This window comes from Heptranchias perlo, chromosome 3 (assembly GCF_035084215.1).
Source record: "Heptranchias perlo isolate sHepPer1 chromosome 3, sHepPer1.hap1, whole genome shotgun sequence".
NCBI classification, from domain to species: Eukaryota; Metazoa; Chordata; class Chondrichthyes; order Hexanchiformes; family Hexanchidae; genus Heptranchias; species Heptranchias perlo.
In genome coordinates, this window is record NC_090327.1 from 69,917,765 (window position 1) to 69,945,203 (window position 27,439).

Here is a 27,439-nt window from a genome sequence, read left to right on the forward strand (position 1 = left end):
GCCATGTTCTCATTGAATGGCGGAACAGGCTCAAGGGGCTAAATGGCCTACTCCTGTTCCTATGTAGGATGTAACTGAAACTGTCCTAGATTGTAACCATGAAAGAAACAATATAAGGTTATGAAGTTTCATGCCTGGTTACCTATAGTAAATTTGCATGTTTAGCAAAATGTTTATTTTGTAGATGAAGCAGCGTTTACTATAATTAAGCTTTACAGATTGCAAAATTGATTCTCTAAATCAACTATATCACTTTAATTTTTGGTAAGATAACTCTTATGGGGCGGATGAAAGGGGATTGACATAATTTATGAATTCTGACAGGTAATAGCTGCTCTTGTTTTAGAACCTATTTTAACCAAATGCCATGGGTACTACATCTAATAAAATACAGGATCTCTTTTAGAAAATAATTTAGGAATCTTTTTCCAGTTTCATAGAATTGGTTAGGAACTTATTTTTTGAACAAGGGTAGCTTTAGAAACTTCATGACTGCAATCTGCTGAAATGAATAGCTAGTTTTAAAAATCAGTGAAACATTTATGGCTTCGTCAAATAACAATTTTCTTCAAGTCCATAAGATGGCTTGTATTGCACAAGAATGAATCATTGAACAAAAACTGCAAGAAAGAAGTGGGAATGTAAAAATCAACAGTTGCCCTCGTACTGCGAAATTGCTTAAAAACGGATAAATTGGCACAATTTTTAAAATTAGAATCCTTAATTTTGTGCTCTTGTTAAAGGGTATCTAATAAGATTTTGGCAAATTAGCATTAATGTAGTTACAATAGCATTCGCATATTTGCGCTTACATTTTTGTGAATCTTTGCACAGTTTCCTGTGTCAAAATTTAATGGGAGAAGAGTGTTTACTTTCCTAGAATATGACTTAATTTTGTTTTTAAGCAGCTTCTTTCATTTACTCGGACATAGTTTTTAATTTTTTCTTTTGTTTAGTGATATAGATATCTGGATCCCAGAAATCGACCATGCTGAACTTCCTACAGATTGGTGGGACAGGAAGGCTGATAAATGTCTGCTCATCGGAGTATTCAAACATGGTATGTAATTGCTGCTATGATTTTTGTTAATTTACTGTTTACAGGTACCCCAGTGGCTCAATGGATAAATACTCTGCGTGTAGTAGTACTGAGCCACGTAAACTGCAGTTCCGAGGTACAATTTTAGGTATGTGGTAAGTTAGCTGATCTCAGCCATGGTGATCATGGGAATACACCACATGGCCTTGGGCAGTAGAGGAGAATTATGAGCTAGGGTACCCATTGCTGATCGCTGTCCAGTGACTTCTACTGAAGGATGTATATATATTGTTGGGATGAGGACAGAATCAGACTTAATTGTTACAGCCCGTCATATTGAAGCAGCCTGTGAATACTCAATATCTATGCTTATTCACAAAAAATGGCCACTGAGCATTACAGGCTCCTGTAGAACTATATCCTGGCATGGACTACTGCCTTCAAGAAAAATAAGATGATCATCAGGTGAAAAATTGTTAGGACTTGTTTTGCAGGTGTAATTCTTGACGTACTAATGCAATTTTTTTTGTCATTATACACAAAATTGAATTCAAGTTTAAGATTTTGTTCACTAGCCTGATTAATAGATACTAAGAAAATTAGACTTGAATTCCAACTATATCTTTCCATTAAATTATTCTGGAAGTGCTTTTGATATTGGTTCGCATACATAGAAAGCTAGAATGGCATTGACAAAAGTTACTGTGTTGTGAGTTGAATATTTTACTGTTTGTTATTGAAACACTTGTAGTTGAATTATTTGGGTGCTGTGTATGACCCTTTTGGAAACTACTGTTATGAACATTACTTTCCAAACTGTTCATTGTAAAATTATTTGAAAAGTGAGCATATTTCAATAACTGAAAATTCGAACATTTTGGGTTTCAGTTTATTTTAGTAAACTGCACTTATTTCTGCTCCCGCCACTGCTCCACATGTTCTGCTTCTCTGTACCAGCCTGCGTTGGAGTGAATGGTAGCTTAACCTCTGCTATTAATCTGTATAAGTGCCTCCTGGGCTTTTTTCCAAGTAGTATTTCACAAATGTCAGCACTGAGACTTTCCCATTCCCTGTTGTGGAATACTGTCTTGTTAACTCTGAACCACTGGGATGTAGAACAGCCATGATCTATACAAAGAGCAGTTCCTAATCATAATCCAAATTCACTAGAGGTCACAGTGGAATTCTCTGGTGTGTGTCCTGACTAGGGGGGTAGAATGATGGCTTATAAAACCTTTCATGATTACAATTTGGCTTGAGGCTCAAGAGTACTTAAGAACAATGTGTCACAGTGCAAAACCTAATTGAATTATGCTGTTCCTGGTTGACTGAGGCAGTAGTGCTTGTGGACCCAACTGAAGTGAGTCCAGTCTGACTATAATTTTCTCAGTTATTGCTGGGACTTGCCATTCTTTATTTTCTATATTAATGGAACTGTTGTAACTAACCCAAAAGGTATTGTTAATATCCTCATTTCAAAGACTCATTTTTGACTGAATTCTCCTGAAGTTTTGCAACCAAATACTTTATTATTTAGTTGCATATGAATTATTTTGAAGTGGGATGTATTGAAGAGTAGAAGTACTACTGGAGTACTTGCACTCTTCTTTGCTCATTAAGTAATTGACTTCAGATTTATCCTTTTTTATACAATATTAAATAGCACTAATTTTCTTTTGAGTGTTTCTATATTGAATCATAATGTAGAAGATAAGTACATTCTTAAAGTGTCAAGTTTTAATGTAACAATTTCCTGTACTGAGTTAATAAAGTATAATCAATCTGGAGTAAACTTACTGATGACCAAATAATCATTCAATAGATCTGCTTGTTTTCAGTTGTGTTGTGCATTTCTCTAATTCCCACTTTCAGAATATACTGAATTAAATGCTTAATTAAGTATTCCCATGATGTGTGAACTTTTTCTTAATACATTTATTTATATCCATAATCTGTAGCAGTGTTTCATCATGTGAATGTAAAACTTATTGATCTGAATACAGTTATGTTCACAGATTAAAATGTATGTGAATTAAAACATAGTTTATTCTTTTGTATAGGATATGAAAAGTACAATTCTATAAGGGCAGATCCTTTATTCTGCTTCCTGGAGCGGGTGGGAATGCCTGATGCAAAGGCCATGGCTGCTGAGCAGAGGGGGGCAGATGTGCTGGCAGATGTTAGTGATGGGTAAGTTTGCTTTTGAGATCATTTGGAATTCCACTGCCCCCCCCCCCCACATTCAATGGGCAACATCATTAAGAGTATAACTTTTAATTCTCCTGTTCTTTCAGTGCTGATTTTGACAGAGAGGATGAAGATCCGGAATATAAACCAGGCAGAATTCCATTCAAAGATGAAATGGATGTGAGTACAATTGGTATAGTTATAACACTCCAGTTACAAAATTTGAAATTTTGATTTTAAATTCATCATTAGGTATTGCATCATCATTTGCATATTTTTTCTGATGTAGACAGCGCAAACTAATAACTAGTAATTAATATTTTGAAAGGATCTCTTCAGTTTTTGAGAATTTATGCATTACCATAAACATTTGAAAAATAATGTAAAACCCAGAAGAAAATCGTGTACCAAAAATCTAAATACATCATCCTTTGCAGGAATTTGAGAATTCTCCACAAGATGACAAGGAAGAATGTATGGATGCTGAAAACACAGGTGATACTTTTTGACAAGGGATGGGGGAATTAGTGGTGCATTTTGGTATCCAATACCATTGCATCCAGGTTTTGGATACTTTTGAATTTCAGCTATACGATCAACTCTAGATGTGCATCTGATCTAAGCATAGGATTCACAACCTCAGGATATGTTGTTTCCCAGTTACAAAGTTTTTAATTCACTTATGTAGAATCTACTGCTGAATTTCATGTATCCTCACAGTATCTAAACTTGGCAATGGGGTTACTTCCTTTGGATTTAATTAAATATTTGGTTCTAACTATTTAATTATATACAGATCTAAACTACCTAAATCAGATCTTCATGCACCTACTGCTAGTTTACATTTTTGCAAGAAACAGAGACAGAAATTTATGAATATGATCCCTGTGTTTTTTTTTATTAAAACCCTTTCAGCACCACAGACAAGTTGACTTGTCCAGTCCTCCTCTTGCATGCCGAAGATTGACCTGTTAGCAGTTTTGCAAGCCTGGAGCTTTGATTGGCTAAAAATCTAGCCTGGAAACAAATTTTCTTGGCTGGAAAATAAAGAATAGAAATTACTTTTGATGATCTTATGAAATGGACACTTAATGTACTTATAGCAAATTCCTCTTGCTATTTTAATGGAACCATTAACTTTACTATTTTAAAGGAAACATTAAACCCATTTAAAATAAGAGAGCTGAATTTGAATCAAGCACATTAAACGTTCACACTGTAATATCGGCAACAGTAATTTCAACCTTCTAGCTTTTAAAAATATGCCTCCGCCTCAAATGGATGGTGAAAGCAGAAGAAAATTTGGAAAGATGGAATAGGTTAGATTAGATAGAAAAAATGTAATTTGTGGAGGGGAAAAAAGACAATGGGAACGAAAAGAAAATATGAAAAATAGGAACAGGTGATATTAGTGTTTAAAATAAATATTTTAGTTAAAATTAAATGCATATTTTAATTTCATTGAGTTAATATTACAGTATTGAAGCTATTGCTGCTATTAGAGAAGATGTATTACAGTTAATGTTACTTTAGTGTCCTAATGCATGAGCCAAAAACCAAACTGAAAGGCCAAGGAAGACTGGAATTTCTCTCTTTCTGCCAAGAATCAGAAGGTTAATATTGCTGAATGAATGCTTTAGTGGGCTTTGGAAAGATATGCAGTTGTCTACAGTTTATAGAAATCTGATGCACATGTTTCTTAAAAGTTATGATTGTAGTGGGGGTCATTTATATATTATATACGGCATTACTTTTTTAGAAAAACACTTTCTGAAATGATAGTTGATTAAATTTCATTGATTTCATAGAAATTTACAGCATAGACAGAGGCCAGTCAGAGAATTGTCTGCCAGTTTTTTGCTGGAGTGAATTTAAGCAAATACACTGAAGTTAAACAGGTATAAGTTGGCATTTCTCTTCGCAATAAGAAGTTTTCATGGAATATATATAGGTTTTTTTAATACCTACAAATTTCTAAAATGTTCGCAATGCAACATACAGATATGGAATAAAAACAGAAAATGCTGGAAATACTGAGCAGGTCAGGCAGCATCTGCGGAGAGAGACAGAATTAATGTTTCATGTCGATGACTTTTTGTCAGAAAGATTTACCAGTTTTTAAGTAAGTACAGAGCCAGGCAAAGAAGTGGGGAGGAGAGGAAAGAACAAAAGGGAAAGGTCTGTGATCGGGTGGAGGGCAGGACTGATTAAATGACAAGAGGGATGATGGCGCAAGGCAAGGAGGGTTGTAATGGGACAAGTATAGAAACAAAAGATGGGTCTAGAGGAGCTGTAAATGGCAACAGCAGAACCATTATCAGCACCTGATGTCTGAAAAAAATGGGAGCAGTGGTTATGATCTGAAGTTATTGAAATCAATGTTGAGTCCAGAAGGTTGTAAAGTGCCTAAACGAAAGATGAGGTGCTGTTCCTTGAGCTTCCGTTGAACTTTACTGGAACAGTGTAGGAGGCCAAGGACAGAGAAATCAGAGAGGGGGTGGGACGGAGAATTAAAAATGCCAAGCGACCGGAAGCTCAGGGTCAAGCTTGGGGACTGAATGGAGGTGTTCAGTAAAGTGATCGCCCAGTCTGCGTTTGGTCTCCCCAATGTAGAGGAGACCGCATTGTGAGCAACAAATACAGTATACTAAATTGAAAGTCAGTGTTTTCAGGCTTTGTGGTCTGTAAACATTTCTTTCAAATGTTTTATTTTTCAGGCAGTGGCCCAGTATGTTAAAGTACCAAAATGCTGTGTCAAAAAGTGATGGCACACATGTTTTGTTCCCAAGTCTGCTGCATTGTTGTAAAGTGGTGCCGAGCAGAAGCCACAAAATACCTTTTCACAAAAGGAAGCAAAATTGTAGGGAGGGAATCCACAAGGCTGGTAGTTGATCAAGAGCAGCACAAGGCAAGGAAGAGATTAAAGGGAGTGGGAGAGGAGCTTGCAGGAAAGCATACTTGCCACAATACAAGGTTTTCTTTTTAATTCCATCACCTCCTAATTAGTACTGGTGTCTAAACATAGAAACGTGCCCTGCTGTAATCAAATCAAATTAGCATAAGGGAACGTACCATAATTCACTAAGTTTTACTGTTCATTGCTAGTTTTGGTGAGCATTGGCTTTATTTTCTGGGCTGATTGATGCAAAAAGCTTATCCACAGAACCTGGAAGCTTGACTAATAGCACTTAATGTATGAAAATATGTAAATACCATTTTTTCTAATTTCCATAAATGAGTGGTAGTAAACATAAGCACCCAATATATAAAGTCCTGCAGTGACTGAATATGTACCATTTAAATTTTTGAAATTTAAGCATTTACAGATTTGAGGAATGTTCAAATGAGTATTCCAACTGATCCAAAGGAAACAGAAGAATTACATAAACAGTATTAGATTATACATTTTTATTATAAAGTTGCGGGATTTTATAGAACATGAGATGTGAAGGATTAGGCACCAGCAGCATTACTGAATGTAGCATTTTTACAGGCAAACAACCTGATCAAGATGGTGAATCAGACAAACTCTATTGGCCCAACACATCTGTTCTCACAACACGCTTGCGCCGGCTTATTACAGCCTATCAGCGCAGCTATAAGAGGGAGCAGATGAAATTGGAAGCACTGAACAAAAGCGACCGTCGCAGACGTCGGCCAAGAGATGAAGTGAGAGCTCGGGAGGCAGAGAGAAATGCAGCCATATCAGAGAAACGTCAAAGGTATAGTCATGAATTGTATGCTTAATTTTATTAAATGTCCCCAAAGTTTAGGTTTTGTTTTGGAATACCTTCCTGTGGCCTTGTATAATCCTCATTTCATTATTCAATTGTGTATTTAATGTGATGGTGGTAAACCGTTCCTATTAAAATAACTGGACCAGAAAAACGTTCATAAGAACATAAGAAATAGGAGCAGGTGTAGGCCCCCTGAGCCTGTTCCACCATTCAATAAGATCATGGCTGCTGATCTACCTCAACTCCACTTTCCCCGCTATACCCATATCCCTTGATTCCCTTAGAGTCCAAAAATCTATCGATCTCAGTCTTGAATATATTCAACGATTGATCAACCACTGTCCTCTGGAGAGAGAATTCCAAAGATTCACAACCCTCTGCGTGAAGAAATTTTTCCTCGTCTCGTTTCTAAATGGCCGACCCCTTATCTTGAGTCTATGAACCCTAGTTCTAGACTCTCCAGCCAAGGGAAACAGCCTCTCAGCATCTACCCTGTCAAGCCCTCTAAGAATTTTATACGTTTCAATGAAATCACCTCTTATTCTTCTAAACTCCAGAGAATATAGGCCCATTCTACTCAATCTCTCCTCAAAGGACCAATCCCTCTCATCCCAGGAATCAATCTAGTGAACCTTCGTTGCACCCTCTCTACGGCAAATATATCCTTCCTTAGATAAGGAGACCAAAACTGTATACAGTACTCTAGGTGTGGTCTCACCAGAGCCCTATTTAATTGCAGCAAAACCTCCTTGCTCTTATACTCCAACTCCCTTACAACAAAGGCTGACATACCATTTGCCTTCCCAATTGCTTGCTCTACCTGCATGTTAACTTTCTGTGATTCATGTAAAAGGACATCCAAATCCCTCTGAATACCAACATTTCTTAGTCTCTTAGTCTCTCATCTTTTTTATAAAAAAAATTCCACTTTTCTATTCTTCCTACCAAAGTGGATAATTTCACATTTCCCCACATTATACTCCATCTGCCACTTTTTTGTCTGCTCACTTAACCTGTCTATCCCTTTGCAGACTCTCTGGGCCCGATATTACCAAGGCGGAGGGGGCGATTGGGCACGTGGGTAACGTGCCCGGTGAAATCAGTCTGCCCCGCGCGCAATCGCAGGCTAATTGGATCCACTTACCTCTTGTTCCGGGTTCCCCGCTGCTAAGCTGCGCGGCAGGCGGACTGCACATGCGCAGTAAGGTCTGTCACATGTAGGAGCTCTATTTAAAGGGGCAGTCCTCCACTGACTGATGCTGCAAGAAATAGGAAAAATTACAGCATGGAGCAGCCCAGGGGGGAGGCTGCTCCCAGGTTTAATGATGCCTCACTCCAGCTCTTATTGGATGGGGTGAGGGGGAGGACAGAGATCTTCCCCCCCGGCGGGCGGGAGGAAGCGGCCTGCCTCTGCCACCAAGAAGGCCTGGCTCGAGGTGGCAGAGGAGGTCACCTGCACCACCAACATATCGCGCACCTGCAGACAGTGCAGGAGGCGCTGCGATGACCTAAGTAGGTCAGCCAAAGTGAGTACACTTACTCATTCCCCTACACTCCGTCTGCCACATCACCGCCCCCACCCCACATCTCCTTCTGCACTGCCAACACTACTGTGTCACATCACCCCTCACACCCACTCAAACCTCATCCTCATCTTACCTGCACTTACTCACCTCGCTAGTACTCATCCTGCCCCTACCACTCAACCCAATCCTCATACAATCTCATGGCTCTATCTCATACTCACCCTCTCATGCATATCTTTCACAGTCAGCCTCACTCAACTTGCCACTACCTGTGCTGCAGCCATAGGGCATGCATCACATATGTGCAGTAGGCAGTGTAAGGCAAACGTTTCGAGAGCATGAAGGGGATGCACAAGGGTGTTTGAGGGTTTGTCATGGTTTTTACTTATATTTAATTTCTGAGCAACTCATTACATACTATATTGGCACCACTACTGCCACGTCTTTGCGAATCTTGTCTGGTTTGTGCAATAATGCTCTTTCCTGAGGATCACAATGAAGACCCACAACTGATGCCACCCATTTTTTTTATTCGTTCACGGGATGTGGGCGTCGCTGGCAAGGCCGGCATTTATTGCCCATCCCTAATTGCCCTCGAGAAGGTGGTGGTGAGCCGCCTTCTTGAACCGCTGCAGTCCGTGTGGTGACGGTTCTCCCACAGTGCTGTTAGGAAGGGAGTTCCATTGTGTCACTGCAGAGTGGGTGTAGGTGTATTTGCAGGGCTCTTTTGTGCAGACGACTGAGAGACGTCGGTGATGTCCCCGGTTGCACCCTGGAAGGATAAGGAAGAGAAGTTGTTGAGGGCAGTGGTAACTTTGACAGCGACCGGTAAGAAGATGGTGCTCGGGCCAGCCGAGAGCAGCTCGGCATGAAGGAGGCTGCAGATGTCCACGACTACACGTCGAGTGACTCTTAGCCTCCGTATGCACTGCTGCTCAGAGTGGTCCAGGAAGCTGAGCCTCGGTCTGTGGACCCTGTGGCGAGGGTAGTGCCCTCTGCGATGCAACTCTCTCTGTGGTTGCCCTCCCTCCTGCTGTGCAGGTGGATGTGTCACAGCACTATTATGGAGCTCCATGTGTCAGAGGTGGCCGACGAGGCTGGTGATGCTGTTCGCCCTCCGAGGAGGTCATGACGGCAGCTACAGCGGCCCCCATCCAGAAGATGTACATCTGAGGGGGTCCGCAAGGTAGCTACATGTGTCTGGACCCCGGGGTAAGTGTGCAAGTTGGTGAATTTTGTTGTTAGGAGGCGGGTGGTGGAGGTCAAACTTTGTCCAAAGTGACAGAGTGGCCTCCTGCAATGAGTGAGGGTCTCCGCCCCCCCCCCCCCACCTATCAAATGGACCTTTGCAGCTGCCACAGGCTGATGGCTGCAACACGTCCATTTGAACTGGGAGTGTTTCCCCCAGTACGGGAAACAGTCCCAGTTGTTTGTAAAATCCCAACCCTCCTACAATATCTCGTTAATCAGGTCTGTAAACGACCTGAAATACCAAAATATACCTGAAGTGGCACCCCGCTGGCTTTAATTGCCGGCAGGAGTCCCACATGCGGGGGCTGCGCGCGCACATCAGTGGGAAACCCGGAAGTGGGCGGGTTGGAGCCGGGCTCCCGACCCGCCCTGGGAATCGCCGATTTTCGTGGCCCCCCGCCAGGAACGCACCCGATCGCGGGTGCTAATATTGACCCCTCTGTGTCCCTCTCAGCTTACTTTCCCACCTAGCTTTGTATCGTCAGCAATCTTGGATACATTACACTCAGTCCCCTCATCTAAGTCATTGATATCGATTGTAAACAGGTGAGGTTCAAGCACTGATCTTTGCGGCACCTCACTAGTTTCAATCTGCCAACCCGAAAATGACGCCGTTTATTCCTACTCTCTGTTTTCTGTCCGTTAACCAATCCTCAATCCATGCTAATATATTACCCCCAATCCTATGAGCCCTAATCTTGTGTAACAACATCTTGTGTGTCACCTTATCGAATGCCTTTATGAAAATCCAAATATACTTCATCCACTGGTTCCCCCTCATCTGCCCTGCTAGTTACACCCACAAGAAACGCTAATAAATTGGTCAAGCACGATTTCCCTTTCATAAAACCATGTTGACTGACTAATCATATTGTGATTTTCTAAGTGCCCTGTTACTATGTCTTTAATAATAGATTCTAGCTTCCCTACTACTGATGGCCAGTTAGCCTGCCTATAGTCCCTTGTTTTCTCTCTCTCTCCTTTCTTGAATAATGGGGTTACATTTGCTACCCTTCAATCCACGGGGACTGTTCTAGAATCTAGGTAATTCTGGAAGATCAAAACCAATGCATCCACTATCTCTGCAGCCACCTCTTTTAAAACCCTAGGATGTGGTCCAGGGGATTTGTTGGCTTTTAGTCCCACTAATTTCTTCAGTACTTTTTCTTTACTAATCTTAATTACTTTAAGGTCTTCGCTCTCATTACTATTTCCGGTATGTTTTTTGTGTCTTCTACTGTGAAGACAGATACAAAATATTTGTTTAACGTCCCTGCCATTACCTTATTCCCCATTAGAATTTCTCCTGTCTCTGCCTCTTGTTTACTTTCGCTAATCTCTTCCTTTTTACATACTTGTAGAAGCTCTTACAATCTGTTATAATATTTCTTGCTATTTAATTTTCTCCCTCTTTATCAATTTCTTGGTCATCCTTTGCTGATTTCTAAAATTCTCCCAATCCTCAGGCTTACTACTCTTAAATCAGTAAGATCCCAAATTTGCAGCACCAACACACCACCTCATGATGATGTTTGGATTCATTTTCATGATCACCACACTCTGATTTTCCTAATCTAAGCAGAGGAAGCCAGTGTTTTTCTAGAGAACAAGGATGGAAAAATCAGAGGGACCATCGCCCTTGGGCTATTTACATGCATGTCCTAGCCAGCTTCAGCAGTGTTAGTGGAGGTCACCTGCCTTTTATCTCCTGCAAATTGTTGGATGGAGAAAATGCTTCAGAGGAAATCTTGCCCTCAAAAGAATCCAAATATCTTCGGCTTTCGCAAAAGCAAATAACACTGACCGTTTGTGGCATTTGTTGCAATTATGATGCAAAGTAATTTGGAAGCGAAGACAAGGCTGAAAATAGTTCCAAATGATCCTCTGACTTTCTGCCGCTGCGCCACCGTAACTTCATCAAAAGAGTAACGGAAACCTTGTTTACCGCAGCACTTCCAATTGAGTTAGAATCATAGAAATTTATGGCATGGAAGAGGCCATTCGGCACATCGAGCCTGTGCCAGCCGAAAAAGAGCTACCCAGCCTAATCCTACTTTCCAGCTCTTGGTTCGTAGCCTTGTAGGTTACGGCACTTCTAGTGCACATCCAAGTACATTTTGAATGCGATGAGGGTTTCTGCCTCTTCTACCCTTTCAGGCAGTGAGTTCCAGACCCCCACCACCCTCTGTGAAAAAAATTCTCTTCAACTCCCCTCTAATCCTTCTAACAATCACTTTAAATCTATGCCCCCTAGTTATTGACTTCTCTGCTAAGGGAAATGGGTCCTTCCTATTCACTCTATCCAGGCCCCTCATAATTTTATACACCTTAATTAAATCTCCCCTCAGCCTCCTTTGTTCCAAAGCAAACAACCCCAGCCTATCCAATCTTCCTCATTGCTAAAATTCTCCAGTCCTGGCAACATCCTCGTAAATCTCCTCTGTACCCTGTCGAGTGCAATCACATCCTTCCTGTAATGTGGAGATCAGAACTGTGCGCAGTTCTCTAGCTGTGGCCAAACTAGTGTTTTATACAGTTCCAGCATAACCTCCCTGCTCTTATATTCTGTGCCTCGGCTAATAAAAGAAAGTAGCCTGTATGCCTTTTTAACCACCTTATCTACCTGTCCTACCTTCAGGGCTCTGTGGACATACATGCCAAGGTCCCTCTGTTCCTCTACACCTTTCAGTATCCTCCCATTTATTGTGTATTCTTTTGCCTTGTTTGCCCTGCCCAAATGCATTACCTCACACTTGTCCGGATTGAATTCCATTTGCCACTTTTCTACCCACCTGACCAGTCCATTGATATTTTCCTGCAGTCAACAACTTTCTTCCTCACTATCCAATACACGGCCAATTTTTGTGTCATCTGCAAACTTCTTAATCATGCCTCCTACATTTAAGACAAAATCATTGATATTTTTTTCTTTTTTTATTATTCGTTCATGGAATGTGGGCGTCGCTGGTGAGGCCAGCATTTATTGCCCATTCCTAATTGCCCTTGAGAAGGTGGTGGTGAGCCGCCTTGAACCGCTGCAGTGTGGTGAAGTTTCTCCCACAGTGCTGTTAGGAAGGGAGTTCCAGGATTTTGACCCAGCGACGATGAAGGAATGGCGATATATTTCCAAGTCGGGATGGTGTGTGACTTGGAGGGGAACATGCATGTGATGGTGTTCCCATGTGCCTGCTGCCCTGGTCCTTCTAGGTGGGATCGGTTGCGGGTTTGGGAGGTGCTGTCGAAGAAGCCTTGGCGAGTTGCTGCAGTGCATCCTGTGGATGGTACACACTGCAGCCACAGTGCGCCGGTGGTGAAGGGAGTGAATGTTTAGGGTGATGGATGGGGTACCAATCTAGCGGGCTGCTTTGTCCTGGATGGTGTCTAGCTTCTTTAGTGTTGTTGGAGCTGCACTCATCCAGGCAAGTGGAGAGTATTCCATCACACTCCTGACTTGTGCCTTGTAGATGGTGGAAAGGCTTTGGGGAGTCAGGAGGTGAGTCACTCGCCGCAGAATACCCAGCCTCTGACCTGCTCTTGTAGCCACAGTACTTATGTGGCTGGTCCAGTTAAGTTTCTGGTCAGTGGCGACCCCCAAGATGTTGATGGTGGGGGATTCGGCAATGGTAATGCCGTTGAATGTCAAGGGGAGGTGGTTAGATTCTCTCATGTTGGAGATGGTCATTGTCTGGCATGAATGTTACTTGCCACTTATGAGCCCAAGCCTGGATGTTGTCCAGGTCTTGCTGCATGCGGGCACAGACTGCTTCATTGTCTGAGAGGTTGCAAATGCAACTGAACACTGTGCAATCATCAGCGAACATCCCTGTTTCTAACCTTATGATGGAGGGAAGGTCATTGATGAAGCAGCTGAAGATGGTTGGGCCTAGGACACTGCCCTGAGGAACTCCTGCAGCAATGTCCTGGGGCTGAGATGATTGGCCTCCAACAACCACTACCATCTTCCTTTGTGCTAGGTATGACTCCAGCCACTGGAGAGTTTTCCCCCTGATTCCCATTGACTTCAATTTTACTTGGGCTCCTTGGTGCCACGCTCTGTCAAATGCTGCCTTGATGTCAAGGGCAGTCACTCTCACCTCACCTCTGGAATTCAGCTTTTTTGTCCATGTTTGGTCCAAGGCTGTAATGAGGTCTGGAGCCGAGTGGTCTTGGCAGTACCTAAACTGAGCATCGGTGAGCAGGTTATTGGTGAGTAAGTGCCGCTTGATAGCACTGTCGACGACACCTTCCATCACTTTGATGATTGACAATTGTAAACAATTTTACAACACCAAGTTATAGTCCAGCAATTTTATTTTAAATTCACAAGCTTTCGGAGGCTACCTCCTTCCTCAGGTGAACGATGTGGAATTTCCACCCCAGTCCATCACCGGCATCTTTGATGATTGAGAGTAGACTGATGGGGCGGTAATTGGCCAGATTGGATTTGTCCTGCTTTTTGTGGCCAGGACATACCTGGGCAATTCTCCACATTGTCGGGTAGATGCCAGTGTTGTAGCTGTACTGGAACAGCTTGGCTAGAGGCGTGGCTAGTTCTGGAGCACAAGTCTTCAACACCACAGCCAGGATGCTGTCGGGGCCCATGGCCTTTGCTGTATCCAGTGCACTCAGCCGTTTCTTGATATCACGTGGAGTGAATCAAATTGGCTGAAGACTGGCTTCTGTGATGGTGGGGATATCGGGAGGAGGCCGAGATGGATCATCCACTCGGCACTTCTGGCTGAAGATGGTTGCAAACACTTCAGCCTTGTCTTTTGCACTCACGTGCTGGACTCCGCCATCATTGAGGATGGGGATGTTTACAGAGCCTCCTCCTCCCATTAGTTGTTTAATTGTCCACCACTATGTGTATGTACCATAAACAGCAAGGGACCTAGTACTGAGCCCTACGGAACCCCACTGGAAACAGCCTTCCGCTCACAAAAACACCCCTCGACAATTACACTTTGCTTCCTGTCACTGAGCCAATTTTGGATCCAATTTGTCACTTTCCCTTGGATCCCCTGAGCTTTTACTTTTCTGGCCAGTCTGCCATGTGGGACCTTGTCAAAAGCCTTGCTAAAATCCAGGTACACTACATCAAACGCGCTACCCTTATCGACCCTTGTTACCACCTCAAAAAATTCAATTAAGTTAGCAAGACACAACGTTCCTTTAACAAATCGTGTTTAGCAGTGCCACGGCAGAAAGTCTGAGGAAATTCCAGGCCGATGCCTACTAAGGAGGAAAAAAAGCATGTATGGCCCGTGTGAACTTAATAGAAGTTAGTCGTGCAAATTGTTACAGACCAGAACTAAAAGAACAAAGTTGCAGAAGTTGTCAACAGAAATAATAAGTAATAAAATGATGTTTGGAATTCAACATTCTCCCTCTTTTGTTCAACTTCTGCAAAGATGTTTTAGCTGCCATCACTACCACACTACACTATCTGTGCAATCATGTGGTTTTCGCCCAGTCCTCTCTGCATATGTGCGGCCTGTTCTGGAATTCTGTTGCAGCTCAGTCCAATTAGCAGTTTATTCTGTCAGCATAACATTCTGCACTGTTTTATTGCTTTCTTCCTTGGTTAAATCTGGTTTGCATTTTTATCCTGTTGCAGGCTTTAAAAGTTTCACTGATTTCTGCGCATTCAGTGTTGATTTATGACTTTCGAGCATGCTTTGTTTTCAAGTTTTGTGGTGATGTATGGTGTTGCATTGGTCAGAAACCTCCTCCAAATGGGTCATTGCTCCCTTCAATTGGTTCTCATAATTAGTCATCTTGCCATAGTCCCTTTTTTAAAATAAATGCCCAGTTTTTTGCTCCTTGCACTTTCCTATCTTTTTAAAAAAAAATAAAGTGAATGGAACAGTTAATTAAAACAAATTAAATTGCCTGCGAGGTAATGTGCACAGCATCCGAAACAAAACCGGGGAACCTGGAGGCAATAATTTAGCGAAAATACTGATGTAGGGATAACTGAAACATGGCTTAATAAAGAACTGGACTGACTGTTAAATATTGCAGGATATAACAAATTTAGAAAGGATAGGGAAGGAAAAAGGGGGGTGGGGTAGCTGTGCTAATTAGAGATAACAATGGCAGTAGAAAAAAGGGACATAAACTAACATTAAGGTAGAAACAGAATCTATGTGGATTGAGACAAAGGATAAGAAGGGATCGATCACATTAATCGGGGTATTCTACTGACCACCTAATAATGGAAGGGAAGTGGAGGAAGAAATATGTAGGCAAATCTATGAAATGAGCAAAAGACATAGAATAATCATGGGAGACTTCAACTACCCCCAAATAAACTGGTAGGGAAAGGGAATGGAATTTTTAACAGTGTGTTGAGGACTCCTTTCTTACCCAGTGCGTAAGAAGCCCAACAAGAGAGGAATCACTACTGGATCTCGTAATGGGAAATGAACCAGAGCAGATAAGAGAAGTAAGCATAGGGGAACATCTAGGCAATAGCGATCAGAACGTACGTATTACAATCATGATTGAGAAAGACACAAGTAAGACAAAGACCAAAGTAATAGATTGGAAAAAAGCTAATTATAAGGAGATGAGAATGGAATTAGGGAAGGTAAACTGGAACAAAATTTGACAGAACAGCAGTGGGAAATATTTAAAACGGTGATCAAAAGAGTTCAGGAAAAATATATTCTGCTTTAAAAAAACAAGAACAAACTAGCCAATAAGGGTAAAATTGAAACGTTAAAAAAAAGACATACACTAAGTACATAGACAAGATAGGAGAGGATGACAAAAGGGAATATGAAGAAGTTAGGAAAGAACTCAAAAATCAATTAGAAAAGCAAAGAGGAACTACAAAATTAAATTATTGAGGAATATAAAAAGAAATAGTAAAGTATTCTACAGACACATGAATAACAAAAGAAAAATCAGGATAGGGATAGGGCCACTAAGGGATGCATAAGATAAACTGACAGGTAATGACAGCAAAATGGCAGAAATATTGAAGTTACTTTGCCTCCATATTTACCAGGGAGACTAACAAGGTGGGTATGACAAAGATCAAAAAATATATAACAACATTTAAGATAGAAAGGGGGGCCGATAATTGATAAACTAATCAAACTTAGAGAGGATAAAACCCCTGGACCAGATGGATTGCATCCTTGCATGTTAAAAGAAGTTGTGGAAGAGATAGCAGACGCACTATTACATATATATAAAAGTTCATTAGAAAAGGGAATAGTGCCAGAGGACTGGCGGACAGCTAATGTTATTCCTATATTTAAAACGGGAGATAGAACAAGTCCAGGGAACTATAGACCAGTTGGCTTAATGTCAGTGGTAGAAAAGATAATGGAATCTTTACTCAAAGATGTAATAGAAAAACATCTAGAAACCAAAAATATAATAAAGGGTAGTCATCACGGATTTCACAAGGGAAAGTCATGCTTAACCAACCTTATTGAATTCTTTGAAGTAATAGAAAAAATAGACACAAGTAATGCAGTGGGTGCAATATATTTGGATTTTAAAAAAGGCCTTCGATAAGGTGTCACATAGTAGACTCATGACTAAAGTCAGAGCATATGGAGTCGGGACAAGTAGCAGAATGGGTAGCAAGCTGGCTACAAAACAGAAAACAGAGAGTAGGGGTTAAGGGTAGCTACTCAGACTGGCAAATGGTGGGAAGTGGTGTTCCACAGGGATTGGTGCTAGCACCACAGTTGTTCACAATTTACATTAATGATTTGGACTTGGTAATCGGAAGTACAGTTTCAAAATTTGCGGGAGCTGTAGTTAATACAAAGCAATAATGCAACAAAATACAGGAAGACATTAATAAACTTGCAGAATGGATGTGTAATTGGCAAATGAATTTTAATATAGATAGGTGTGAGGTTGTGCATTTTGGTAGGAAGAATGAGGAGGCCACACACTGCTTAGATAATAGTCTAAATGGGGTAGAGGAGCAAAGGGATCCAGGGGTACAGTTACACAAATCACAAAGCAGTGATGCAAGTTAATAAGGCCATTTTTTTAAAAAAAGCAAACCAAGCACTGGGGTTCATTTCTAAAGGGAGAGATTTGAAAACCAGAGACGTTGTGCTAAACTTGTATGGAACCTTGGTTAGACCACTGTTGGAAGTACTGTGCACAGTTCTGGTCTCCATATTATAAAAAGGATATAGAGGCATTGGAGAAGATTTACAAGAATGATACCAGAACTGAAGGGATATACTTATCAGGAAAGGCTGAACAAGCTGGGGCTCTTTTCTCTAGAAAACTGAAGGCTGAGGGGTGACCTGAGAGGCCTTTAAGATAATGAAAGGATTTGATAGGGTACATATAGAGAAAATGTTTCCACTTGTGGGGTTATCCAAAACTAGAGGTCATAAATATAAGGTGGTCACTAATAAATCCAATAGGGAATTCAGGAGAAACTTCTTTACCCATTGAGTGGTAAGAATGTAGAATGTGCTACCACAAGAAGTAGTTGAGGCAAATAGCATAGATGCATTTAGGGGGAAGCCAGATAAGCACATGAGGGCGAAAGGAATAGAAGGATATGTTGATTGGATTAGATGAAGAGGGGTGGGAGGAGGCTTGTGTGGAGCATAAATGCCAGCATATACCAGTTGGGCCGTTTGCTCTAGACTCTATGTAACACTATCCTCAAGTTTGTAGTTTATGCAGATTTAGAGTTCCCCAGCTGGTGACCGTTCTCCTGCACCTTGCCAGTCTTCATGTAACATACTGGGCAGTTCATTCAACTGTGTGGTAATATCACAGCAAAGCCTAGTCCTGCCCTTACCTCGTTCCCATACACATATACTTTCAGTAGAAGTACAGAGCCTTCTCCAGACTATCCTACAAGTCTGATTGTAAGCATTTAAAACACTGGAAAGTGATCTTAGAAAATAGATGGCATCACTTGGTCCCCCAAGCCTCACTGAAGCCTCAGCATTTGGCTGCTTATTAGAAGATCCAGAACTCCAGGTCAGATACGTAGTTGAATTAATTCCCAAGATTAATCCCAAATCCAAAGCACCTGGCCATGTAGCATTCTGCAGTGACTCACAAGGCTATGGGAAAGCATTGGAGTCTTACTGAACTTGTAAACTCAAAAACTCTTGATTTCAGTGTATGACATTTCAAACAGGATTAGGGTGTCATTTTTGGGTTTGTCTTTTCCTACTGAAGTCCTGAATAATACCTTATTAACTCAAATTACTGTATGACAATCCATCTGGCTGGTGCCCCAGCAGCCAGTGAGCCATCAATTTGGCACTTATCATAAGGTGGTAGTGGGGATCATGTTCCACAGGTGGTGGTATCCCTTCTGCATCTCACCATTCTTCATGTAACAGATTGGATAGTGAATGTTAGCAGTTCATTCAACTGTATGGGGGAATCAAGACTTTGAAGCCTTGATATTCTTTTCTCCCCCCCGGTCCTGGGTATTAGTCAAGTGTAGCACATCTGGCTCCACATGTATTTCCAGGTTCAGGTTGATAGCATGGCCCTGATATGCCCCTTGCAGGGGTCTGCATGCAGAATTGAGGGCAGAAAGGCAGCAGCTGTTGCAGGCCTGAGCAATAATGGCTTTCAACTGTAGGGCTTTTGGCTTCTCTTCAAAAACAGACTGCTTCCAGTTTTGAGAATCCAGTAGGTCCCTGTGTGTGTGAGAGGGAGGAGTGGTAGCACCGACTTTTTTATGCCTCCCTGTCTTGAAAAGAAAAAAAAAAGTAAGATTTGCATTCATATAGCACCTTTCATGATTTACAGCCAATGAATTGTTTTTGAAATGAAGTCACTGTTGTAATGTAGGAAACGTGGCAGCCAATGTTCACACAAGGTCCCACAAACAGCAAGGTGCTAAATGGCCAGATCATCTATTTTAGTGATGTTGGTTGAGGGATAAATATTGGCCAGGATGCTGGGTAGAACTCCCCTGCTCTTCGAATAGTGCCATGGAATGTTTTACGTCCACCTGAAAGGACAGACAGGGTCTCAGTTTAACATTTCATTGAAAGCCGACACCTTCGACAGCGCAGCACTCCCTCAGTACTGCACTGGAGTGTCAGCCTGGATTATGTGCTCAAGTCTCTGGAGTGGGACTTGAACCCACAACCTCTGACTCAAGGCGAGAGTGCCACGACTGTGGCAAGGCTGATTCCTTGCTGCCTGACCCTTTCAGATCCTCTGATCTGAGGTAGTCCAGCCACACAGGCTACCACTAACTTCTCTGGACGTCCCTCCAAATGGATGCCCAATAGCATTCAGGGGAAAATTAGTGAGGGAATGGAGGGGAGCCCCCCCCCCCCCCCCCCCCCAACAGGGAATACCCAGAAATCCAAGAGCACTAGAAAGAGGAGAGAGACCTTGCATCACTGGTCTCAGCCTCCTTTCCGCCTCCTTTGCACCTGGGTTCGGAGCATTCCATAAGTGTATTGGAGGGAAATATCGTGACTCTCCACTTTTTGGGGATCATAAAATGTCGGTCATGAGTTTTCAATGAATGGAACTATTCAAAGATGGAACTTACAATCGCATTCCAGAACAAAAGCCTTCTGGTGCTCTGCCAAAATTTCAGAACAGAACAATGAATTGGATTCTTCGATTAATTTAAATTACAGGGAAAATTTCTGAACGCCTTTTCTCCATTAGTCTTTATGGTTTGGATTATTCACAAGTTTTGATAAAGATGAAACAACGATCATTCTAGTAACCTTGTGCTGGCCCAAGAAGATATGGTTCTTGAATTTCACAGTTCTTGGTTCCAAAAGGCCATTTAAACGAGACCTGAGCAGATGAATGTTTAGATCTTGTACAATGACCCTGTTTTCTTTCAATGGCATGATTCTACTGATGAAACCCTAGCTTAGGTCAAGCTAGGGTTTCATCAGTAAGTTTTAAGGAGAATACTGGCCTCCAAGAAAGCTACATGAAAGGCATCTAAAGCCACATGAAATTGCTTGGTGTTATAGTCAAGACTTTAACCCATTAGTGTGCTATGCAAACAATTTTATTTTAACTTAAAATGCTGCTAGAGGAGGAATTGAATATGGTTGTGGGCATTATTTCAGAACCCTTTGAACCCAAGGGTTCCTGTGAACGCAAGTTCTTTCCATCAAAACCTACTTTACTATACCTCTTATCAGTGTGAAATATTGGTGAACTGTGCAATAAGAGCTGTCAGGTGCTCCATCCTTTTTGTTAAAGAATGTTTCTGAATTCCACATGCCTCAGAACATGATGGTGCTCAAGTTTGACTTACCATCTCATGTTTTTTTCCATCAGAAGAAAAAATGTCTGAGTTCGTTGGTACCAGACCGTTTCACAGTTCTGATTGCAAGACTTCATGAGACCATTTTAACTTAACCTTGCACATTGGTCTTCAAGGCACTCTCCATTAACCAAGGATGTTGATCAAAAAGGCAACTAGAGCCAGAAGCTGAACTAGCAGTCATCAACCATAAGATGCTAGTTTAACATCAGCATAAGAGTCTCACTAAACGTATTTGAGGATCAATGTGCTGGAAATCAATAAGCAGTATGAAATTCGCCCTCTGGTCTAACCCAGAATATGCCTCTCAATGGTGACAACTTTTCTTTATTTGTGATCTGCCATTTGGACTGACACCACCACCTGAAACCAAGTTAACAGGGGTGATTTCTTACAGCTATTGTGTTCGTACCATATTGATTTAGTGCTGCTCGAGCTGTAATATCCTTTTTGCTCAGTATCTTTCAAGAGTATAAAATGCTACATTAGGTACCTTGCTCCCTTCTTGCAATAACATAAAATAATTTTTAAAAGCTGGAATTAGATCTGATGGAAACCTTTCAGTACAGAAGGTTTAGATTTTGAAGCACAATTATTAAGCTGTTGACTTGAATTACCCATTTAGTTTCCCCTCATTCGCAGGGTTTGTTTACAAAATCTGAGTAGAGATTACTGCAGTCAAGCGCCAACTGACCTATAATTCCTCATAGGTAAGATTTCTTGTCTCAGAGGAGGTTCTTGGTTGCCATATTTGAAAGGGCCAGCTTAGATATGCAGGGATCCGTTCTTTTATTTGTTGCTATATGTGATAGTTCATAAAGCGTATACTTTAAGCTTAAATTACTGAGAAACAATCCCCCCGCGAGTTAAAACGGCCTTGGTCCCATGACGGTGAGCTGGGACAAGTCTGAAGCTCGCTCCACTGACCCATGCCCCAAGTTACAGTCAGGGCTAATATGTGTGTTAGTTCTACGATAATAAACCAGGACATCCTTCCAATCTGGATAACAACTTGTCATTCAGCAACAAAACATAATTTGTTTTTTCAAACCACCGAAGCATTAAGCTTTTTTTAAAAAAAAAACTTGCATTTTCATTTATATATAGACAGGCTGAGTGAGTGGGCAAGTTTGATTCACTTTGGTAGGAAGAATAGAAAAATAGAATATTTTTTAAATGGTGATAAACTATTAAATGTTGGTGTTCAGAGGAATGTGGGTGTCCTTGTACACGAAACACAGAAAGTTAACATGCAGGTACAGCAAGCAATTAGGAAGGCAAATTGTATATTGGCTCTTAGTGCAAGGGGGTTAGAGTACAAGAGTAAGGAAGTCGTGCTGCAATTGTATAGGGCTTTGGTGAGACCACACCTGGAGTACTGTGTACAGTTTTGGTTTCCTTACCTATTGAAGGATATACTTGCCTTAGAGGTGGTGCAATAGATCACTAGTTCACTAGATTGATTCCTGGGATGAGAGGGTTGTCCTGTAAGGAGAGATTGAGTAGAATGGGCCTATACTGTCTGGAGTTTAGAAGAATGCGAGGTGATCTCATTGAAGCATATATGATTCTGAGAGGGCTTGACAGAGTAGATGCTCTGAAGCTTTTTCCTCTGGCTGGCGAGTCTAGAACTAGCGGGCATAGTCTCAGAATAAGGGGCCGGTCATTTAGGACTGAGATGAGGAGGAATTTCTTCACTGAAGGTTGTAAATCTTTGTAATTCTCTACCCCATAGGGCTCAGTCGTTGAGTATATTCAAGGCTGAGATCGATAGATTTTTGGACTCTAAGGGAATCAAGGGATTGGGCGGGAAAGTGGAGTTTTTTTTTGTTTTTTTTTAATTCGTTCACGGGATGTGGGCGTCGCTGGCAAGGCCGGCATTTATTGCCCATCCCTAATTGCCCTTGAGAAGGTGGTGGTGAGCCGCCTTCTTGAACCGCTGCAGTCCGTGTGGTGACGGTTCTCCCACAGTGCTGTTAGGAAGGGAGTTCCAGGATTTTGACCCAGCGACAATGAAGGAACGGCGATATATTTCCAAGTTGGGATGGTGTGTGACTTGGAGGGGAACGTGCAGGTGGTGTTGTTCCCATGCGCCTGCTGCCCTTGTCCTTCTAGGTGGTAGAGGTCGCGGGTTTGGGAGGTGCTGTCGAAGAAGCCTTGGCGAGTTGCTGCAGTGCATCCTGTGGATGGTGCACACTGCAGCCACAGTGCGCCGGTGGTGAAGGGAGTGAATGTTTAGGGTGGTGGATGGGGTGCCAATCAAGCGGGCTGCTTTATCTTGGATGGTGTCGAGCTTCTTGAGTGTTGTTGGAGCTGCACTCATCCAGGCAAGTGGAGAGTATTCCATCACACTCCTGACTTGTGCCTTGTAGAGGTAGAAGATCAGCCATGATCTTATTGAATGGTGCAGCAGGCTCGAGGGGCCATATGGCCTACTCCTGCTCCTATTTCTTATGTAGTTATTTACTTTGAAGCGTATTGTCTATTACATATGCAGATAGAGCAGCCACTTGTATGAAATAGATCCCACAAGGGCAATTAGATGAATTACCAAATAGTCTGTTTTTGGTAATGTTAGTTGAAGAAAGAATGTTGGCCAGGACAATGGGAGAATTCCTGGCTCCTCTTGAACTTCTAACATCGCCAGGCTCTGTCCCTGCCTCAGCCCATCTGCTGAAACTCTCATCCATGCCTTTGTCATCTCCAGACTCGAGTATTCTAATACTTTCCTGGCTGTCCTCCCATCTTCCACATTGTGTAAACTTCAGCTCATCCAAAGCTTTGCTGCCCATATCCTATCCTGCTCACCCATCACCCCTGCTCTTGGACCTACATTGGCTCCTGGTCTCCCCCAACACCTCCAATCTAAAATTCTCAACCTTGTGTTTAAATCCCTCCATGACCTTGCCCATTCCTTTCTCTCTAACCTTCTACAGCCCAACAATCTCACCAGAACTCTGTTCCTTTTACTCTGGCCTCTTGTGCATCCCCCACTCCCTTTGGCCCACCATTGGCAGACGTACCTTCAGCCATCCAGAGCCCACAATCTGTAATTCCCTTCATAAGCCCCTCTGGCTTTCTACCTCCTTCTCCTTTAAGACTGTCCTCAAAACTCACCACTTTCACCAAGCTTTTGAGCATCCCTCCTAATAGCTCCTCTTCCCAGCATCCATTATTGCCTGATTACGCCTCTGTAAAGTGCCTTGGGGCATGTCTCTCTGTCAACAGTGCTGTATAAATTTTCTGATTGTTTCAAGGTAGTTCAACCTCAATGTACAAAGTTCCCTTAGTTCTCACTTTCTGACCTGAAGTATCTTTGTTTTGTATTTCCTGCTTTGTTTCTCTCTAGTACTGCCTACTTTAAGTAGGACTGAAATTAGACACCTGAGTGTCTGTAGTAAGGGCTAAAGAACAGCACTGTTTGTATGTTTTCTGTGTAGAGTGAAACTATTAAAGGGGCTGAGTTCCTGTCTGGTTTGAATAACAGTAAGTCTATGTTGCGATGTAACAGTCTATGTTGAGATATAACACTTGGAAAGTGAAAAACTAAACAGTTGGGTTGTCGCAGTCTTACCTCGTCATTTGATGGGATTTTTCTCATCAGTATCTACAGTCGGTAGGTTTTTGTGGGCATGTTTGAGATTTGTTTGCTTGTATTTTAAATTATTTAAACAACTCAGGAATGCCCGTAGTAGGTAGCATGACTAAATTACAATATAATTGGCTTTCCACTGCACACATACAAAATCTTAAGTTTTCATATGATCAATGAAGCACTATAGAATTGGAGTGTTGAAATATCTTCCATAAATTGAAATATCTTATTTTTGAATTGTAGATGGACTAGGAGAGAGGAGGCAGACTTCTACCGTGTTGTATCGACCTTTGGTGTAGTGTATGATCCTGTCAAGAAGCAGTTTGACTGGAGCCAGTTCCGTGCCTTTGCCAGACTGGATAAAAAGTCTGATGACAGTTTGGAAAAGTACTTCAGCTGCTTTGTGGCTATGTGCAGAAAAGTGTGTCGTATGCCTCCAAATCCAGATGAAGGTAAGATGTTGTATTTCAATTAATGTGGCAAAAAGTAACGTTTGGAATATTTTGTTTTCTACAAGAATTCCAGCAGTGTTTATATCCTATCATACTTTTGCTGCAAATTTGCATTTGTAGTAAATCTGCAACATAATCACAGCAATTGGTCATACAAAAGATATGGGTCATGAATTTCTGGGGGTCAGTGACATACCTGCGGTGGAAGTCTGGTGAAAGAAATTTGGTGGGGGTGGAAAATGAAGTAGAACCAAGTCACGTAGTGCTAGTTTCCTATGGAGGAGAGGGCAGGCTCAAGTTCCATCTGCTCACTGGAGGGCTGGTATTGAAAAAAGGAGGCAGAATGGCATCACTCTCCAGATTTTCCAGTGCCCCTGGCTCCTCTTCTCTAATTGTACTGGATGTGGTATCTTTCTGGTATAGTGGAGAGGTGGGAGTGCAAGCCAAAGGAGTGTTCCAGGCTAGGATCATGCCAAATTTCAGTTGACCCTCCGATACAGGTTCTAATCAGTTATTTTTTTAAATAGTCCTGCAGGCTTTGCTCTTGAGTGGCTTTTAGGTGCTGCATTTTGCTCCCACCCTCCTCTAGCGGGCAAAAGAAGCGCCGATGCAGGCACCAGCCTGTTTTATTTAAATATCCTTATCCCAGAAACTCTAGCAGCATCAGGATTATAGGTCACTGGCAAATTCCTGCCCCCCACTATTCTGGAAGCAGACCAAGATCACGAGTATTCAGGCCCACACTAACTTGGGATGCCAACCCTCGCTGCTTCATGTTTTATCTGGAAGATTCATGTCAGTCTTGCAGACCAAAATCCCCATTAATCTGCAAATCATAAAGCACATCTGGCATATAATTCAATACCCACTCCATGGCCTGATCTGGGACAGCTATCTATGTCAGTCAGTTTGGGTGGGTGGGATTGCATTCCATTCAGTGTATCCATTGACCTAAATGTGATTCTTACAAAATGTAAGATGGCATGAATTGTAAAACTTATGAAGTAACAAATATGGGGACTTAGGTCAGATTTGATTTTCATATTTGTGAAAAGGTTTTGTTTTTATTCTTAAAGAATCTGATTCCACCATTTTCATTGAGCCAATCACGGAAGAACGCGCTTCTAGAACCTTATATCGAATAGAACTTCTACGGAAGGTTCGAGAGCAAGTTTTGCTCCACGCTGAGTTGGATGAACGGCTCAAGTTGTGCCAGCCCAGCATGGACCTGCCTGAATGGTGGGAGTGTGGCAAACACGACAAAGACTTATTGATTGGTGCTGCAAAGCATGGAGTCAGTAGGACAGACTATCATATTCTAAATGACTCTGAACTTTCTTTCCTGGAGGCCCATAAAAATTTTGCTCAAAACAAAGGGGCTAGCCAGCGGAGCAGTACGCCTTTCCAAAACCAACCTGGTGCCTGTCTGAGCCAAATGCCTTCCATTGCCCCATCCACACCAGTTCAAGAAGAAAAGGGTACAGAACAAACTGACTATAATGGTAAAACTGAAGATGGACTAAAATGTCCTACACTGCCATCTTCGGAAGACCAGAGCATGGTTCCTCTTAAGGAAGATGGGAAAACCAATTGTGATGAGAACATACATGTTGATTCAGAATGTCAGGACACCTCGGGACCATTGTCTGTAAAGGTTGAGCATGATGCTGAAGAGACTTTAGCCATGGATACTGAAATGCTTGCTGACTCTAAAGAAAAGGAATTCAGACCTAAATTACCATTTGAGAAAGGGTCAGAGGAAGATGATGATGATGACGAGGAGGAGGATGACGATGATAAGTCAGAAGAATCATCCCAACCTGAAGGTACCATATATAAAAGATATGATCTAAATCCTGGCTGAATTCTGTTTAGTTTGAAATCCCATCTGACAATTTGCTTTCTAGAAGCTTTGTATATTAGTATTCTGCTCTGATGGACAAAGTATTTATTTTGATCAAGATATTTATGCTTTTTAGACAAATGAAAACTGTCTTATAACAAATTAAATCACCGTACTTACTAACTTTTTTTGCATATTTAAGATTGTTCAACTTAAGAACGCCAAGTGTACTGCTATCTTACTCGTGAAAATACATCCCCTAAAATTTTCTCAGTGTTGAAACAAAGTCAGTTTGAAATAAATTTTAAAACTTTTATTGGAGTAATAAAAATTACAAGTACTCAGGTTGGTTCAGTAATAAATGCTGATTTCCATCTTATGTGCACAAGTGGTAAGTGTCTTAAGTTTTCCTCAGTTAAGATGGGGCAACTCTACTCACATTGTACCTGACTATCAGGCTAACTCCAGTATTAAAGCAGTATACAGCAAAGAGAAGTGCGAGGCAGCAGTCAACTTTGAGGTACTTGTACAGTCCAA

At 41.8% G+C, this 27,439-nt stretch overlaps 1 protein-coding gene across 3 annotated transcripts in view; it reads left to right on the forward strand.

Moving 5' to 3' along the window:
- The window catches only part of chd7 (chromodomain helicase DNA binding protein 7), a 297,949-nt gene that overhangs the window by 249,346 nt on the left and 21,164 nt on the right, over nucleotides 1-27,439 (forward strand). For all 3 annotated transcript variants that reach the window (XR_010961454.1, XM_067980156.1, XM_067980157.1), the window contains 7 exons: nucleotides 957-1,060; nucleotides 3,100-3,229; nucleotides 3,334-3,406; nucleotides 3,664-3,721; nucleotides 6,720-6,948; nucleotides 24,851-25,059; nucleotides 26,136-26,885. Coding sequence is in view for 2 of the 3 variants with exons in the window: in XM_067980156.1 (XP_067836257.1) it covers nucleotides 957-1,060; nucleotides 3,100-3,229; nucleotides 3,334-3,406; nucleotides 3,664-3,721; nucleotides 6,720-6,948; nucleotides 24,851-25,059; nucleotides 26,136-26,885 (1,553 nt within the window). In the remaining variant the exon portion in view is untranslated. The remainder of the gene's footprint in view (nucleotides 1-956; nucleotides 1,061-3,099; nucleotides 3,230-3,333; nucleotides 3,407-3,663; nucleotides 3,722-6,719; nucleotides 6,949-24,850; nucleotides 25,060-26,135; nucleotides 26,886-27,439) is intronic.